The 15,917-nt window shown below is 34.4% G+C and overlaps 1 protein-coding gene across 1 annotated transcript; it reads right to left on the minus strand.

The window, feature by feature from the left end:
- Positions 1-683: 683 nt before the first annotated feature.
- LOC149961063 (glycine receptor subunit alpha-2-like) lies at positions 684-8,926 on the minus strand. The gene is made up of 7 exons (XM_090153654.1): positions 8,886-8,926; positions 8,756-8,829; positions 5,955-6,019; positions 5,772-5,880; positions 4,971-5,135; positions 2,266-2,630; positions 684-873 (listed from the first exon to the last, which is right to left on the minus strand). The coding sequence occupies exons 1-7, from the start codon at positions 8,924-8,926 to the stop codon at positions 691-693; spliced, it is 1,002 nt and encodes a 333-aa protein (XP_090009780.1). The 3' UTR covers positions 684-690.
- Between the last annotated feature and the right edge of the window lie 6,991 nt (positions 8,927-15,917).

Genomic DNA, 15,917 nt, shown 5'->3' on the forward strand with positions numbered 1-15,917 from the left:
CTAAATGCAAATACAGATAAATTGTACTTTTTATTATACCCCGAAGTTGAAAAATACCGTTGAAATAATTATTATTTGAATAATTTAGTTAACCACAAAAATTAAGGTTAAAAATTCTAATTACCGCCTCCTAAGAACTAGTTTGTACCACAAATACTAGGAATATACTAGGAATATTATTATATTCCTGAAAACATAGATGGTTTGCAGTCTACCTCACACATTAACATCAGAAAAACCTGGTAACGAAATATCTAACATAGGAAATGATTAAACCTAGTACCTACCAATACCTAGATTTAAATTAAATAAATAAATTTTTAATGCATTTTAAGTTAGATAAATTAGGCCTACGTGTCGCATTCCATCACCAATTATTATCGCTTTCTGAAAGAATAACAATCATTACATTACACCATCAAATCTCTATATTTTACATAGAAATAAGGGTTCGGAAAATAATTTTTTTTTATAATAAATTATATTAAATATTATACACCATCAGGAATGTAATCGGGTGAGCAGAGGATATTGAGCCTTAAATGAATTCTTTATTTTCATGATGATGGAGAGCGACCCTGTGATCGTGTCCGAATGTCTTCACCCTTAAGGGGAATAATACACAAGCAGATGAATCACCTAAAACTGGAAGTCCTCCACAGTCGATACTTGGTACCATAAGAACTCAAATCAGTTAGGATTGTGAAAGAGCCACGACCAATAAACCACGGAAAATAGGACCATTGTTAGTGGAAACATTATCCTCGAGTACTTGTCCAAATTGCATTGGCTTGAATCGTCCGCGGCAGGTGATTTAGTATTAGTCTCACTTGCGTTTTCGTTTCGTTTCGATAGACATTCAGCCGTGGCGCGCTGAAAATTAATAATAATACCATTACTTTTCACTCTATCCTTTCAAGGGATTTAAAAAAGGTGTCATGATATGTATATTAGTCTTCTGCGACTTAAAATCGATAAGAATTTTCTTAATTGTGTGGTAACCTAGAGGTTAATATAAGAACAGTGAAAGTCGGTCAAAACAGTGAGAAGTCAATAATTCCAGGAATAACGGCCGATAGCTGGACATAATTGATTTCTGCGAAAATAAGAGTTATTTATGTTAAGAGTTAATGCACTATTATTGTTAAGAATAATGTATTTCTGGTCTAAAAATACACGATATATTATAGAAGAATAATTGTACTATTTCTTTTAAGAAATGTGAATTTTATATGTTACAATAAAGGAGATATTTCTGTGAGGTTCAACGCACAATTTTTGTGAAGACCAACTTACTATTTCCGAGAAGATAAATGTACTTTTTCCGTGAAGATAAATGTACTATTTCAGTTAAAATAAATATACTATTTCCGTTAAGATAAATTTACTATTTTGTTAAGAAAATTGAACGAATTCTGTTGACAGTAAGGTTCACAGGTTTCTGATATTATTTCCAACTGCATCACATTGGAAATAATGGAAAATGATGAGCGTGTTAAGTTTAGAGTTTTACTAAATTTTGTTAATTTTCTAATTTATAGCTTAGGAAACACAGACTTTGAATTCTGGCTAACCCACGATCAGGGGTTTTCCCGAAGGCGTAAGATACATGGTCCATAAGAAACTTTAACAGATTTTAAATTAACGACTTCATTGTAACAAACATAATGAAACAAATATTCAAATCTACTTCAAAAACATTTACGTATATGGTTCAAAATAAATATTGCTTAGGTAATAAATTTAGTCGATAATTACCATAATATACCCAATTTCAGTGTAAATTGCTACCTTAACTGCTTCTAAATATTTCAAATAAATCTAAAAAGTATAAATCTGGGACATTCGGAGGGCCATCCTCTTCTTGGACTTCAGGGGTTTGTCTCTCTAACTTGTAAAAAGGTTTCGATCCCCGAATGCCAAGCAAAAACCAATTTGAAAGGAAAAGTCGAGTTTTCATGTAAAATTTCTATGGGAGAATAGCCGTTTCATGTGTTTTCGTCTGTCATTATTTAAACTTGGGGTTACCCAAATAATATATCTTTAGAAAATATAAATATTAAACTAAATCTTCAAATTGTGCATCTCGATAATAAACTAAATCTTTATAGCAAAGTGAACAAAGTTTTCTTGACGTTGAAATTGAAGGTCTCGACTTTTAAACTGAAAACTTGAAATAAAATTTGTACAGCCCTTAATTAGACTGCAGATTCGAGATATTTTGAAATATATTGCACGTAAGATAACAAAGTATAAGTCACTCACCTGATTTTCAAGTTTTTCTATCTTCGATTGGATTCGATTCCTTTTCTTGCATTGAAAGCGTGAGTAGGCAATGCCGTATTCAACGATGGACGCGAATACCAGCGTGAGACAAGCAAACACCCAAACGTCCAGAGCGGTGACATATTGAACCGGAGGTAGGCTGCTTCTTATTTGAATCATGATTGTGGTCAGCGTCAACAAGGCGGTAACGCCTAGAGTCACTCTTCCCGGGACAGCTTCCACGTCGAGCCAGAAGGACAACCACGAACAAATGACGACCAGAGAACTTGGAAAATAAAAGTTGATGATGCTTCCGGTTAAACGCCTGTGCAGTTTAATCTCAACCCATAGATCAGTGTAATTGCCTGAAAATGAAGTGTTCTATATAAAACATTTAACATTTCCACACAAACAATAAGAGTGTCAAATTCTTAACTTTTCCTACTTATAGTTATACATTTACAAAGCATCCATTAGAGGGAATAGAACCGGCAAAGCCATATTTATGGAAGACCCATTCCATTTTTCAAATTTCCCGATACAGTGGCGACAAACATTTCGAAAGCCAAAGGCGAGAGTGGCCAGAGCTGCAAACGTTGGTGTTCCACACCAAATACCGGAGGTTATATACCCTTAAATGCACATTTTTGCACAAGAATGGTCTTAGATCCCAATTTCAAGGAATAACACGATGACCAAAAAATTAAAATAGGTTTATTTGATTAAAATTAGGTCATTAGGTCGATTAAATTATTTCATTCAAATGGTTCCACGTCCTTACGACGACTAACCCACCGCCGACGGACAATAACGCCGACACCATTTACGTCACTACACCTAGGCCGACGGTCGATACGCCGACGAATGTCTACGCAAAAGGTCCATACGTCAACATGTTCCGACGCTGGAGGTTTTTAGGCCGACGGCCAACTACGCCAACCAAAATATACGCCGACGCATATTTGTGGACCACCTGCTGGATGCCTTTCATGCTTTCAATAAACACCAGCTACATTACCATAAAATAGATAACACTCGATTATATTTAAATCTCACTAAAAACACGAGAATCAGCAAAAACGGCCGACGATTTTTTTACAGCATAGCGCTATTTTAACGATCTACAACAAACATGAAACGCGTCCTATTTTTTCAACCTCGGCATCAAGTTGTTTCCTAATATTATTTCCTTTATTTAATGAGAATTAGTTTTAAAAAAACCACCACGACCACTATTGCGTAAATAAAGTCAAATTTATTGTAAATAAATTTGACTTTACATAATCAATAATGGTCGTGGTTTTTTGTAAACTAATTATCATTAAATATGCGCGTAAGGTGATTTACACTCACGAGGAGACTACCCGAGGTGATAATCACCGATATGGTTTGAAACTAGGTGGGTATGTAGACCCTATGGTAACATGAAATTTCACCAAGGGAAAAGTTGCAATGGGCATTAGTTTTGCCATGGTAACCGAAAATGTTTTTGACAACACAGTCTGTATATTGTCCCATTGAAAATAACAATTGATCAATTTTTACATATTTTGATCAAATTGAGCAAAATTCATCAAAATATCATAAAATTCATTTCATTTGTCAATTTTGATCTATTTTTTTTGGTTTGGAAATTTAAAATTTTTTTAAAATTTTAGAAGTGCTCAGATTCCCATGTTATTTTCAATGAGAAAATATACATACTGTGTTGTCAAAAACATTTTCGGTTGCCATGGCAAGACTAATGCTCATTGCAACTTTTCCCTTGGTGAAATTTTATGTTACCATAAGGTCTACATACCCACCTAGTTTCAACCCAATCGGTGATTATCTCCTCGGGTAGTATCCTCGTCAGTACTCACTGCTTAATATTATTTCCTATAGTCTCAGATAAAATAACAAACCAAAGCAGAAAAAACAGCGTAGAAAACAGGCCAATTAAAGACCGTCGGTATAAACACCCCTCGGCAAAGAGATACCCGTTGACATAGAAGTATCGGCGTAAAATCTGTCACCCTAGACACCCGTCGGCGCAATAACCAACGACGTACAAAGCGACGGCCAAGACGCATCAGGGTAAGCGGGTCGTCGTAAAAGCCGTCGTCGTGAAAACCATGATACCATATGTCTTCGTTGACGGTTTGGAGACGTGTAGCGAATTTCGTAATCTACAATTACTATTAATCTCATATATCTCGTGTATCCCAACTTAAAATACACCTTTTTGATTGCAACCATAATCGTAATGAGGTATTGATGAGAACTAACTTAAAATATTATTTTGAACCAAATCGATCTTAATGTCACATAAAAAACAACATAATGGGCATTTTAGCATTTTCAGCTTGCAACAAGAGAAGCCTGCTTGGGGCACTGGGTGAAAACTCATAACCACTCCTTCTGCATTGAGTTTGTAACACATCTCTCCACTGGTTAAAGCGGTTGTCACCATAAACACTGGTTCAGTAGGGAACCTGTGGCTCGCGTGGCACTCCTCGCAATGTTACCCGACCATCTGATTTAATGACAATGACTAACAAAGTGTGTTGGTATTAGCCTAAATTATTATTAAAAAGCAAAAAGTATATTTAATTACAAACAGCTCGTGAGAAATCGCAAGAACGGCAGCAGCAACATCACCTACTTGAAACTATAATAACCACCAATCTTTAGGGATTGTGTGTAATATCTAAACTTAGGATTACCTGTGTACCACCTTTCTGTTTTGGAAAATGTTTTCGGATCGTCTACTGTGAACTGCAGCGAATGGACAGGATATGCGAACGTGGCACCGCTTTGATTTTTATAAGTTTGATCTGTTTCCTGATCCGAGAACCAATGAAGTTTTACAATTTCGTCAGAACTAGTCACTGAAAAAATATAATTTTCAGAATGTTATTAAGTTATTTAAGGGCTGATCAACATGTCTTTTATATTTATTCAGCTAAAGGTTTGTCAATTTATAATGTAAGCAACAATTTAAGCAGGGTATATTTCAGAAAGAGTTCCCTAGAAAGAGGTACAATATTATTCAATTATTTATATTGTGCCCGATAACACTCTTAACAGGTGAATAGTCTAATATTACAGTCAATAATTTTTTTCATGACGTTTTTACGATATTTAACATTTAAATTGACAATAGATTAATGTCCTCAAGATTGAAAATGTAACGTGTCAAACTTGGGGAAAACTCTTCGTTCTAATTTTTTTTAATACTGTACACGCTTATTGAAACAACTGCTTACTTAGTCCAATCCTTAAATAACAGATCTGAGTATCAAAAGGGTACAAATTAAATTTCATCTGACAAAACATTGTCATAATCGATCTGAAATGAATATGATAAACATTATTTAGGTGGTTCCTTACAGACGTTTTTCAATACCTTTCAATACGGCTGATCATTCCATTCGGTAAACGTTTGAATCCAAGGTTTGAAATAATACTCGAAAACAGTTTGATATTCTTTGTATTTGAAAATATGATATCGGGTTTCCACATACATTTAGCCACTTCTGCGGGAATTACGACTGGAAGACTGCTATTAACCCCTTCGAATTTAATTCTCGGATTGTTCCATTTGATTAAGGTGTAACAGTGTATTTTCATTTCCTGAAATTGGTTTTAAAAACCGTTAAAATTACAGGAACAATTTAAATTTTGTAACTTGAAATAAGTTTATTTACCATCTTATTTTCATCAATTTGTTCAACATCCAAAATAGACAAGGACACGTATACTTTAAATTTTTCTAAGATTTTAGAAAATAATTAAACGAAATATATTTTTACATTCTATAAACAATTTAAGACAAGACATCAAAAATGAATATAAAACTACACGTAAGTTTCGATTTAAAATTGGAATTTAGTGACTGAACCTAAAAGCGCTCAAACCTATTCATTATTTTCATAAAATTAAGTGAAACCTTACAATTACATATACTTAAACTAGTACTATTTTACAAAAATTTTAAATGTATTTTTGGAAACACTTTGGGTTTTCTAGAAGACTAGAATACTGTTAATGGCGTAAGAAGTTACCAATATCCCTCAAATGACATTTTTTACAATATTAACACGGAATTTAGCTTTTGGTTTCGAATAACAAACTGAATTAATATAAAGCGAAGAACATTTTTTAGTTTAAAATATTGATACATATTTTTAAATGGACTTCGGCAGCTTAATATTTTATGTAATGTTTTATTTAAAATTATATTTCGCAAGTTTACTATAGTTTTCAAATTAGAATGTTTCTGAATATTAATAGGCAAACACAGCACCCCACACAAGCAGAACGAAACCCGTCAAATGTCGTGCATTTTCTTGTGTACATTTTTCATTGGTTAGACGCTTTAGCGCCTGCTGCCGTCGGAAGGAGAAAATTCCGAAATTGTCTTCCCCCTTTCAGTAACACGTTCAGTGAAAAGGTCGTCGAATGATATATATTTACAACACTGCGTTAGCAAGTTTAAAGGCTAGCTGGGTTCTCCTTGTGTTTGTTGTTCCTAGGTGTCAGGTACGACTTGAAGCTACTAATTTTTAATATTAGCGAAATATTTTGATAAAGAGGTTCGTCACTTTCAATTGAACTATATACGCGTAGCTTCTAATTTACGAAGCAAAAACCATAAGACATTTTTATGGATTTCAACTGAAGATATTTCATCTATATTTCTGCGGTTTATATTAATTATTGAATAAAGCATGTACATTAATTATCAATCTCCGGTTCAATGTAAGGAACGGTGCTCCGTTCTAGTAGGCACCGAAATTTAATTTAAATAAATTTTCCATATATGTTAATTTTCATTAATAGGTGAGTATCTGATAGATAGTTGAATATTTCCTACATTTAGGGCAAATCATTTTCGAAGCTTAAGAAATTTCCTAAATAAACAGGGATATTTTCTAAAATTGGAAAAAATTTCGAAGTTGATAAAACATTTTTAAAATACAATAAGTGTTTTTGTAAAATCCGGGAAGCCACATGTAAATATTTTTTTCTACGTCACCAGCTATTGTTATTTAAGACATAGAGCACACGCTGCAATCGATAAACCCTTAATGTACGCGGGGAAAATCGTTTTATACTTTTAATTTTTTATTGTTTTACTTTAATTAAACACCCATTCAGTATATTTTAAAATATTTATATTTTGGGTGTACAAAATCCATTTGTAGAATTTCGGTCCTTCCAACATTTTTGAAATGCCCTCTATAATTTTCAGCTATTTCTTTTGTATTTATTGCTCAATATCTGCAAATTTTGATCTTATTTATTAAAAATAACGATAACTTGTCGTGCGAGAAACGGTGTTTTCCCATTCGACGGAGTTCCCATTCGAGCGAATAATTTCATTTTTCCAGCCCAATGGGCTAGAAAATTGAAAGGTCCCATTCAATCGATTATTAGCCTTCCCATTCGACAGAATATTTTTAGAATGGGTCTGTTCTAAAGATGTGCCCCCAAGAGAAAGCAGGACACTTGAAATCAAACTTTCATTTTGGTCTATAGTAATCACCAACAAAAAAGAGAAAATGTTGGTGTAGTAGATCCCGGGAAGAGTTTTAATTAAATATCACTATTATATGTACTTCAATTATTTTCGTTTTCCACTTTTTGAGCACTTGGATCACGTGATGCACGTGCCGTTTTTTGAACATTTTCTTTATTTTGGCAAAAGAAGAGGACTATCGGGAGATATCGTAGGTTTCCTTGGTTTTTGGCCTACAAATTAGATTTTGATTATAGTACCGTATCGTTCCTTGGCTTGATTTTTTATGTATATAAATGTTTTCACGATGCCAGGTGTCTGTACTTTGAATACATTTCATATTCCAGACCATAGGTTAACCCAATATTATAGACGTAGTATAGTTCCAAACTAGCCTCGTGATGTAAAAAATGAGTCTGCAATCGGTAAATCTTGGCTAAAAGCCCTCACATTTATTTAAAGTCGTTGCCTCCCATTAAACATTCGTTATCCGCTCAAGTGCGTTCCCGCCATAAAACCCACATTTTCCTCTCTTGGTCCCCTTATATGGTGGGTGGAAAACATACTTTTATAATATAGATCCGCAGTACTTAATAATAATAATAAGATATTTTAACATTAGTTTAGTCTACACACGTATTACTGCGTCAAGTAATTTACTACAACTACCAATTCCTTTTTTAGTATTCCTCCTTGGGTACACACTAAAACTATATTTTGATTTCACTAGTCCTGCTCTAAATTGGGGGCAGATGTATAGAACTTATTTTATTTATTTAAATAAACCTAGCTCTACAATAAGAAGGAAATCATTTTGGTCATTTAAAATCAAATTCCAAAGGACAAAATATCTTTATTTTCTAAAAAGTTGGAACCATTATGTTTGTAAGATTTAAAGAACGGTCGAAGTTTTTACTAAATGATGTATTTTGATCATTAATGTCAATCTGAAACAAAAGTGTGATTTACATTTAATTTTTACTCTACCTGAAGTCGAGAGAAGTGGGTTGCTTCTCCTCAAACAATTATCCAAATCATCAGACTGATTTAAACTATTTAACCTGAAAATATTAACATAAATTGAAATCAATATTTGTTCGACTTAAACAAAATTTACAGAATGCTTAGACTTTTACCAACATTTAAATAAGTAAGCATCTTTAATTCGTTATCTGTTATATTAGGTGAGTAATTAACTTGTTATATTTATGGTATATAAAAAAACGTATTAACCGAGACTTGTAAAGTTTTAAATTTTTATCGTCGGCTAGGATTTTTTTTATCAATTATATCAATGAAGGACTTAAGACGATGTGTATTTAAAAAATTATCAGTGTACTGGTTAATTAGAATATTTGTTAAAAAAAACAAAGTTATATTTTATTAAAAGTAGACGATAATTACATTATTGAACTAATCTGTTTTGAGAGATATGGCCTTTGATCGTCATTGAATATATCAAATAGACAAATATTAGGGGCTCCATTAATAAATTTTGTTAACGCATTCAACAAATTGCTGTTTTTAATTTTAATAGGTGCTTCAATAAATAATATTAATAATAAAGGCATAAAATTCGCTAGGGTATTAGCCTAGCCGAGTAGTTTTATTATTATAAATACGCTATATTTTCCTATCCCTCCTCTTACGCGCCTGCGCGCGAGCAACTGAATAAAAGAGTCTCGTGTTTTATTTATAAGGCTAAAGTTGGCACCGCGCGCACATTTTTATTAGTTCACGAGGCTCGTGTGAAATTGAACGAATCCTTCTAGATTCAAATATGAAGTAACACGCTTCAAAATATAACGCTTTTACAAGTATGCCCTGGCTCTCTGTATAATTACTTCTAAGCAAATCGCTGAACAGGTTTATTAAAGTGTCTATTACATTTAATAAGCGTATTATATTTAAATACGTACTGTACAATTATATCTGATTCCACACACTTAAAAAGGAAACCGTATGACGCTAAAACCCAAAGGGAGAAAGCAACGGCCATACTCAATGTAAGCTAGGAAATAAATACCAAGTGTAATTCGGTTACGTATAAGCCAGTGTTTTCCATAAACGTCAAGGCGATATAGAAGAGAGAAAATTGAGAAACTAATGTATGTGTAAGTGTTCTGGCAATCATTTGGCGGAATTGCCAGAAAAATCTACTACGTAAGGGCGGGTAGAAATCCAATACCTCACCCGGAACCGAACGCACTGCCGCTCTGTTGGGTTAAGCTGAAGCGAGCCGACAGTTGTCAGACTTCGATTTTTCTTAAAACGTTAATCTTTAATGATATTTTTCCATGTTATCGTTGTAAAATATAAAATGTAAAATGTAAAATATTAATTATTATTTTAAATAATTAATAATTAATTATTAATAATGATTTATGAATTATTAAATATTAATTGTAAATTATTAACAATGAATTATGAATTATTAAATATTAATTATAAATCATTAAAGATGAATTATGAATTACTAAATATTAATTATTAATTATTAATTATTAATTATTAGCTATTAATTATTAATTATTAATTAATTGAGTAAATTGGGGTTTAGAAAACGGAAACAACATACACTTTACTTTAAATATGCAAATTAAATTAATTTTTAAATAGTAAATAGTAATTTTTTTAAATTGCAAACGTTTAATAGTGCAAAATATCATATCTTGTAATATTAACATATATTTGTTTTCTTTGATTAGTTTAAGATGCTGGCGGGGCTCACAAGAAGCGCATCGTTAACGCTCAACTAACTCTGATTTATTTTTCCTCAAATAGATGACCAAACTTATGTCTGTCCACCAGGCCTGTGTATCGTGAATCACTCGCGGAAGAAACCGATCGCTTACTACTTCTATTGCGGATGATCGTGGCTGGTGCAAATCCCACCAGGAGGAGCTTTAAAACTCATCGTTAAAAAACTAACTCTGATTTCTTTTTCTTCAAATAGGTTTGTTATTGTATCACTTTTTTCCATTTTTTTATTACCTCTAGTAAGCTTACTGTGAGCCCGGCCATTGCAACGAAATTAGTAGTATGGGTAAAACTCGTTCTAATTCAAACTCTAATGATGAAAAGGACAATACTACGGCTGATGTCCTAGCCGAACTAAAACTAATCTCCAAAAAATTGGATACAGTTACTACTAGTCTTAATGACACAAAAAACTCCGTATCTTTTATAGAATCTAGACAGTCAAAAATGGAAAAATCGATTCTTGATATACAAGATGCTTTAAAAGACATCGGTACTTTAAAAGACAGAGTCACAAATGTTGAGCAAGATATGGTATTGGTAGATAATCGGGCAAAAAACCGTAGCGAGGAAAATAGGATGAAGATAGATAATTTGGAGGTCTTAATAAAACCTAATAATTTAGTTATAAGATGCGTTACCGATAATGATACGGAAGATAGACCAGGATTAGTTAAGAAAGTTCAAGATCTCCTTACTCAAAAATTGCAAGTCAACGTTCCAGTGACCCAATACTTAGTTTACCGTAAGGGCCCTTACCGCTCGGGAAAAAGTAGATCGATAGTATACAAAGCCGAAAATTACGATATAAAAATGTCAATTCTTACAAAAAAATACAAGGACATGAATATATTTATAGAACATGAGTTTACGTCTAATCAGCAACTGGCCCGTTACAAGCTTAGACAATTTGCTAAGTCCAAACTCCCCGAAAAATATAAGTGGAGATCTATAAATTCTATTGTCATTTTAAATGAGACTTTTAAATACGATTTTGCTAAGGACGCTGTTATAAAAATCTAACTTTTTTTTTCTATATTGTAAAAATCTAGTTGTTTACCTAATTCCACTCTTAATGATTAATATTGTTAGTTGTAATACCAGAAGCGCTAGAGCAAACTACGCCCACCTCCTAAGTTTGTGCAGCTCTCATGAGATGGATATAGACATATATGCTCTATCCAAAACTTGGTTTAGAGACTCGTATGCAGATAGCTATCCAAATCTAGTTTTTGTAGGTCAAGGCCGTAAGCTGAAAGATGGAGGTGGGGTAGGTGACATAATCTCTGACGCATGTGTGGAAAATGCAATATGTGAAATTTTTACTATTAAAACAAATGATTTATATATTGCCGTTATATACCGTACAGGTCCTAAAATAGATGAATTCTTATTGATACTTGAGTCACTAATCCAAAAAATGGGTCCCCCGGCGAGTCGCAAAATAATCATAGGTGACCTGAACATTGATCTTGGAGTAAATATCCCGCCGACGCAAAAATTACAAGACCTCAGTCGGAGTTATGGTTTGATTCAATTGGTATCGGAGCCCACCAGGATTAAAGAAAAAGCATCGCTAATTGATCACTGCTTTACAAATTGCACCGCAAAGGTTCATTTCCTAAAAGACTTCGATGTTTCCGATCATTTCCCTATATGGATTAAATTAGATTACCCAATTAAGTTAAATCCCAGACTAAAAATTATAAATTTTTCCCAGCATAATTTGAATAAACTAAGTGATAATCTAATAAACAAAAAATGGGAATCTCTAGATAACAATGACGCCTTCAATGAGTTCCATGACTTTTTTGTTGGTGCTTACAATCAAGCATTTCCTTATTACGAGGTCTCTAAAGGCGACTCCCACAAATGGATATCTGAGGATATTTTAACCGCAATCAAACTAAAAAGAAAATTCAAAAACATTGCAAACCGAATTCCCACTGAGGCAAACTTAAAAATATATAAGGATCAGAGGAATTATTGTAATAATCTAGCTAGAGATACGAGAGTTAAGTATTATAAGAATTCTCTCGAGTTACATTACGGGGATGTAAGGAAGACATGGAAATTAATTAATGACTTATTAGGGAGCAACGGGAAAAAGGAGACTAAAATAAATAACACGGCGGAGAATTTTAATAACTTTTTAATCCACTTAGACCTAATTTAAACCAAGCTATTCGAGGTAACGAAAATATGCAGTGTTAAAAAACTGTCGAACTCCATGGTCCCCTCGCAAATAGACGAATCAGTCGTTACTTAAGTAATAGGTAGCTTAAAAACTGATTCAGCGGCGGGCTTTGATGACGTCTCCCCCAAAATTGTCAAATGTTTAGCTCCACTAATAGTAAAACCACTCACTATACTAATTAATCAATCATTTCGAAAAGGTATCTACCCAGATAGATTGAAAAAAAAAACAATTAAAATCCCTATCCATAAACCGGAAATATAAATTTGCCCACGAATTATAGACCAATTTCTATCCTGTCTATATTTGCGAAGATATTTGATAAATGTTTTTATCTACAACTTCTAAATTTTTCCTCGAAATACAATACTCTCCGATAGCCAATTTGGTTTTAGAGAAGATTCCAATGTTGAGCTTGCCAACCTTCAGGTTTATAAAAAGATAACTATGAGTCATTATGCGCTTGCCGTTTTTCTAGACCTTAGAAAAGCATTTGATTCCATCAATCACGACCGGTTACTCGATAAGCTATATAGAATGGGACTACGACGTGTTAGCTTCGAATGGATGAAGACATACCTAAAAGAGAGACGCGGTAGTACTAAACTTAACGATCAATTGTCCCAGGAAAATATAATTTACACCGGTGTCCCGCAGGGCTCTATTCTTTCTCCGATCCTTTTTAATCTTTTCATTAATGACCTTATTATGTCTGACGAAAATGATTCATTAACCCTGTAAGCGGATGACACGATACGTGTCAAAGGTGGCCCTGACCTTACGCAGCTGATAATTGCAACAAACCACACCTTAAATAAATTAGATACCTGGCTAAAAAACAATTTCTTGCTCCCAAATAAAGATAAAACGGTTTTTATGGTATTTTCTAACATTACTAAACCGCGCAAATTAAAATGGGTGACGTTCTTCTAAACGAAGTTAATCAATATAAATACTTAGGGGTGTGGTATGACCCTCTTCTAAGCTTTAAGAAACACACGGACGGGGTAGCAAAAAAAGTAGCTTACGGTATCTATATTCTGAATCAAAACAGAAATATCTTTAAAAATAATATTCGTCTACAATTATACTACGCCCTTATATACCCGCATTTAACGTTCTGTATCTGAATTTGGGGGAATACGTCTCAAATAAACTTAAACCGCCTCTACCTGCTCCAAAAACGAGCCGTCAGAATAATTGATTGCAAGCCGTTTCTGGCTCATACTGACCATATTTTCAAATCTCTAGATCTTTTAACCATCTTCGAAATTTATGACTTCTTTGGTTTGGTGTTAATTTATAAAGCTCTCAAATCTTAATTATTTAATCCGTTCAAATTTAACGATCGAAATATGTATAATACACGACAAGCAAAAATTGTAGATCCTGGTTTTGCACGTACTTCTCTTAAGCTTAATTCTATTTTCTATAGATCGGTAAACCTTTTTAATGCTTTTAATCCTCCGGCCAATAGCAGCTTAGGTAGCTTTAAAGCTCTGGCCCGTAAATATCTACTAAACAAATGTAGTAATGTAACTTAATCTTATTGATTTTGTTAATTTAGGATTGTTGAATTATTATATTCTTTTTTTTGTTGTTTGTTTATTTAAATTTATATTAATGTCATATATATTGTACGATTTTTTCTGAAGGCCTAAAAGTCGCTTTTCGACTTGGCCATACTATAACTTATGTACTGAGACAACTTTAAAATAAAATAATTATTATTATTATTATTTTTATGATAAAGCGTTTTTGTACATAATATTTTTATTTTCTTCGTTCGGAGTAAGCAGATTGGCGAGTAACGAACGCAGCCGAAAGAACTCTGTGGCCCGGGCAAAGGTGTCTGCGTAACACAGATAGAGAGGGAGGGGCTGTTAAAAGAGAACGAACGCAAGCGAAAAGGGGTCGAAGGTCGTGCCTTGCAGCAGCTAAGAGAGGCAAACAGAGAGAGATAAACTCCCGTGTCTCTTTCTTGACAGCACCCGAATGCCAGCGTCTCTTGACAGCGCGAGGTCAGGGGTTTCGGTCGTGCGGTCACCAGTCACCTGTTATTGGTCCCGTGGTCAAAAACAACGAAGGTTAGCAATCTCAAGACGCCCCTAAAACCTGACAGCAGGGGGCACGATGCCACAGGCCACATTTCGTGCGAATCGGACATTTATCTTGGGCAGGCATAGAAGTTACAAATATACATACAAACATCAGATTTTATATATATATATATATATAAATATATAAGCCTTAATATCTATATAATAAAAAGCTGTTGGTTGGGTGGTATGTAGGTAGGTTCGTCAACCGATTTTCGAGATTTATTTCTCGATTTTCCGACGCTTTTCGCGTGCGCGTTACGGGCGCGAGCGTCGCGTGGCATTTTTTTACGTACGCTACGATTCGCGTTTTCGCATCGAGTCGGCTTCGATTTCTGATTTGGTTTTTAGTTTTTTTATTACAAATTTTGTAAAATGACGCAAATGTCAGTTTCTAAAAATGCTCAAAATCTGTCGCCCCTGAGAGTTGGGCCGTGTTTGTCCCAACACGCAATACACCCGAAAATTTTATCTCTTGCAGCCGCGAATTTTGGAGGGGGGAACGTGCGGGGGTAGTTTCAGAAGGCCTGTGTGTTTTGGAAACGGAGGGGGGGAGGGGGTTTCGGGTTCGGTCCGATTTGAAAGTCCCGTGGTCTCTCGGCGTACGTTAGTCCCGTGGCCTTTATGCATCAGCCATTGGATACACAGGGTTTAAAAGGGTACAGGGAGGTTTGGGACGACTGCGAGTTTGAGTTATTTTTGCGGGAAAAACGGTACCACGGAAATTCTCGCGTTGGACAGGGGGAGGGGAATACTACGGAAATTATCACATGTGAAAAGCGGAGAGGGGTTACCACGGTAATTATAACATTTGAAAAAAAGGGGAGGAACGGTAATTATCAAATGGGAAAAATGGGAGGTGGGTACCACGGTAATTATTACATCGGAAAAATCAGGAGGGGGTACCCCGGTAATTTTCACATGGGAAAAAAGGGAGGAAGGGCCTTATTGCGGTGGTTCGACTACTGGGTAAAGGGTGTCACGAAAATTCTCGCATGGGTAAAAGGGGGAGGGTGTCTTACTGCAGTGGATCGACTATGGGGAAAAGGGTGCCAAGTAAATAGTGGGGGGCGTACTGGAGTGGAACGCCTCG

The sequence above is a fragment of the Leiobunum rupestre genome, chromosome 1 (assembly GCF_980474605.1).
Source record: "Leiobunum rupestre chromosome 1, qqLeiRupe1.1.hap1, whole genome shotgun sequence".
NCBI classification, from domain to species: domain Eukaryota; kingdom Metazoa; phylum Arthropoda; class Arachnida; order Opiliones; family Sclerosomatidae; genus Leiobunum; species Leiobunum rupestre.

Excerpts from the sequence above, each read along its gene's own strand:
- LOC149961063 (XM_090153654.1), bottom strand. The coding sequence starts at position 8,926 with ATGCTTACTTATTTAAATGTTGGTAAAAGTCTAAGCATTCT. Across the intron at positions 8,830-8,885 it reads GGTAAAAGTCTAAGCATTCT|GTTAAATAGTTTAAATCAGT; the intron begins GTAAATTTTGTT and ends TAATATTTTCAG. Across the intron at positions 2,631-4,970 it reads AACAGAAAGGTGGTACACAG|GCAATTACACTGATCTATGG; the intron begins GTAATCCTAAGT and ends CTTCATTTTCAG.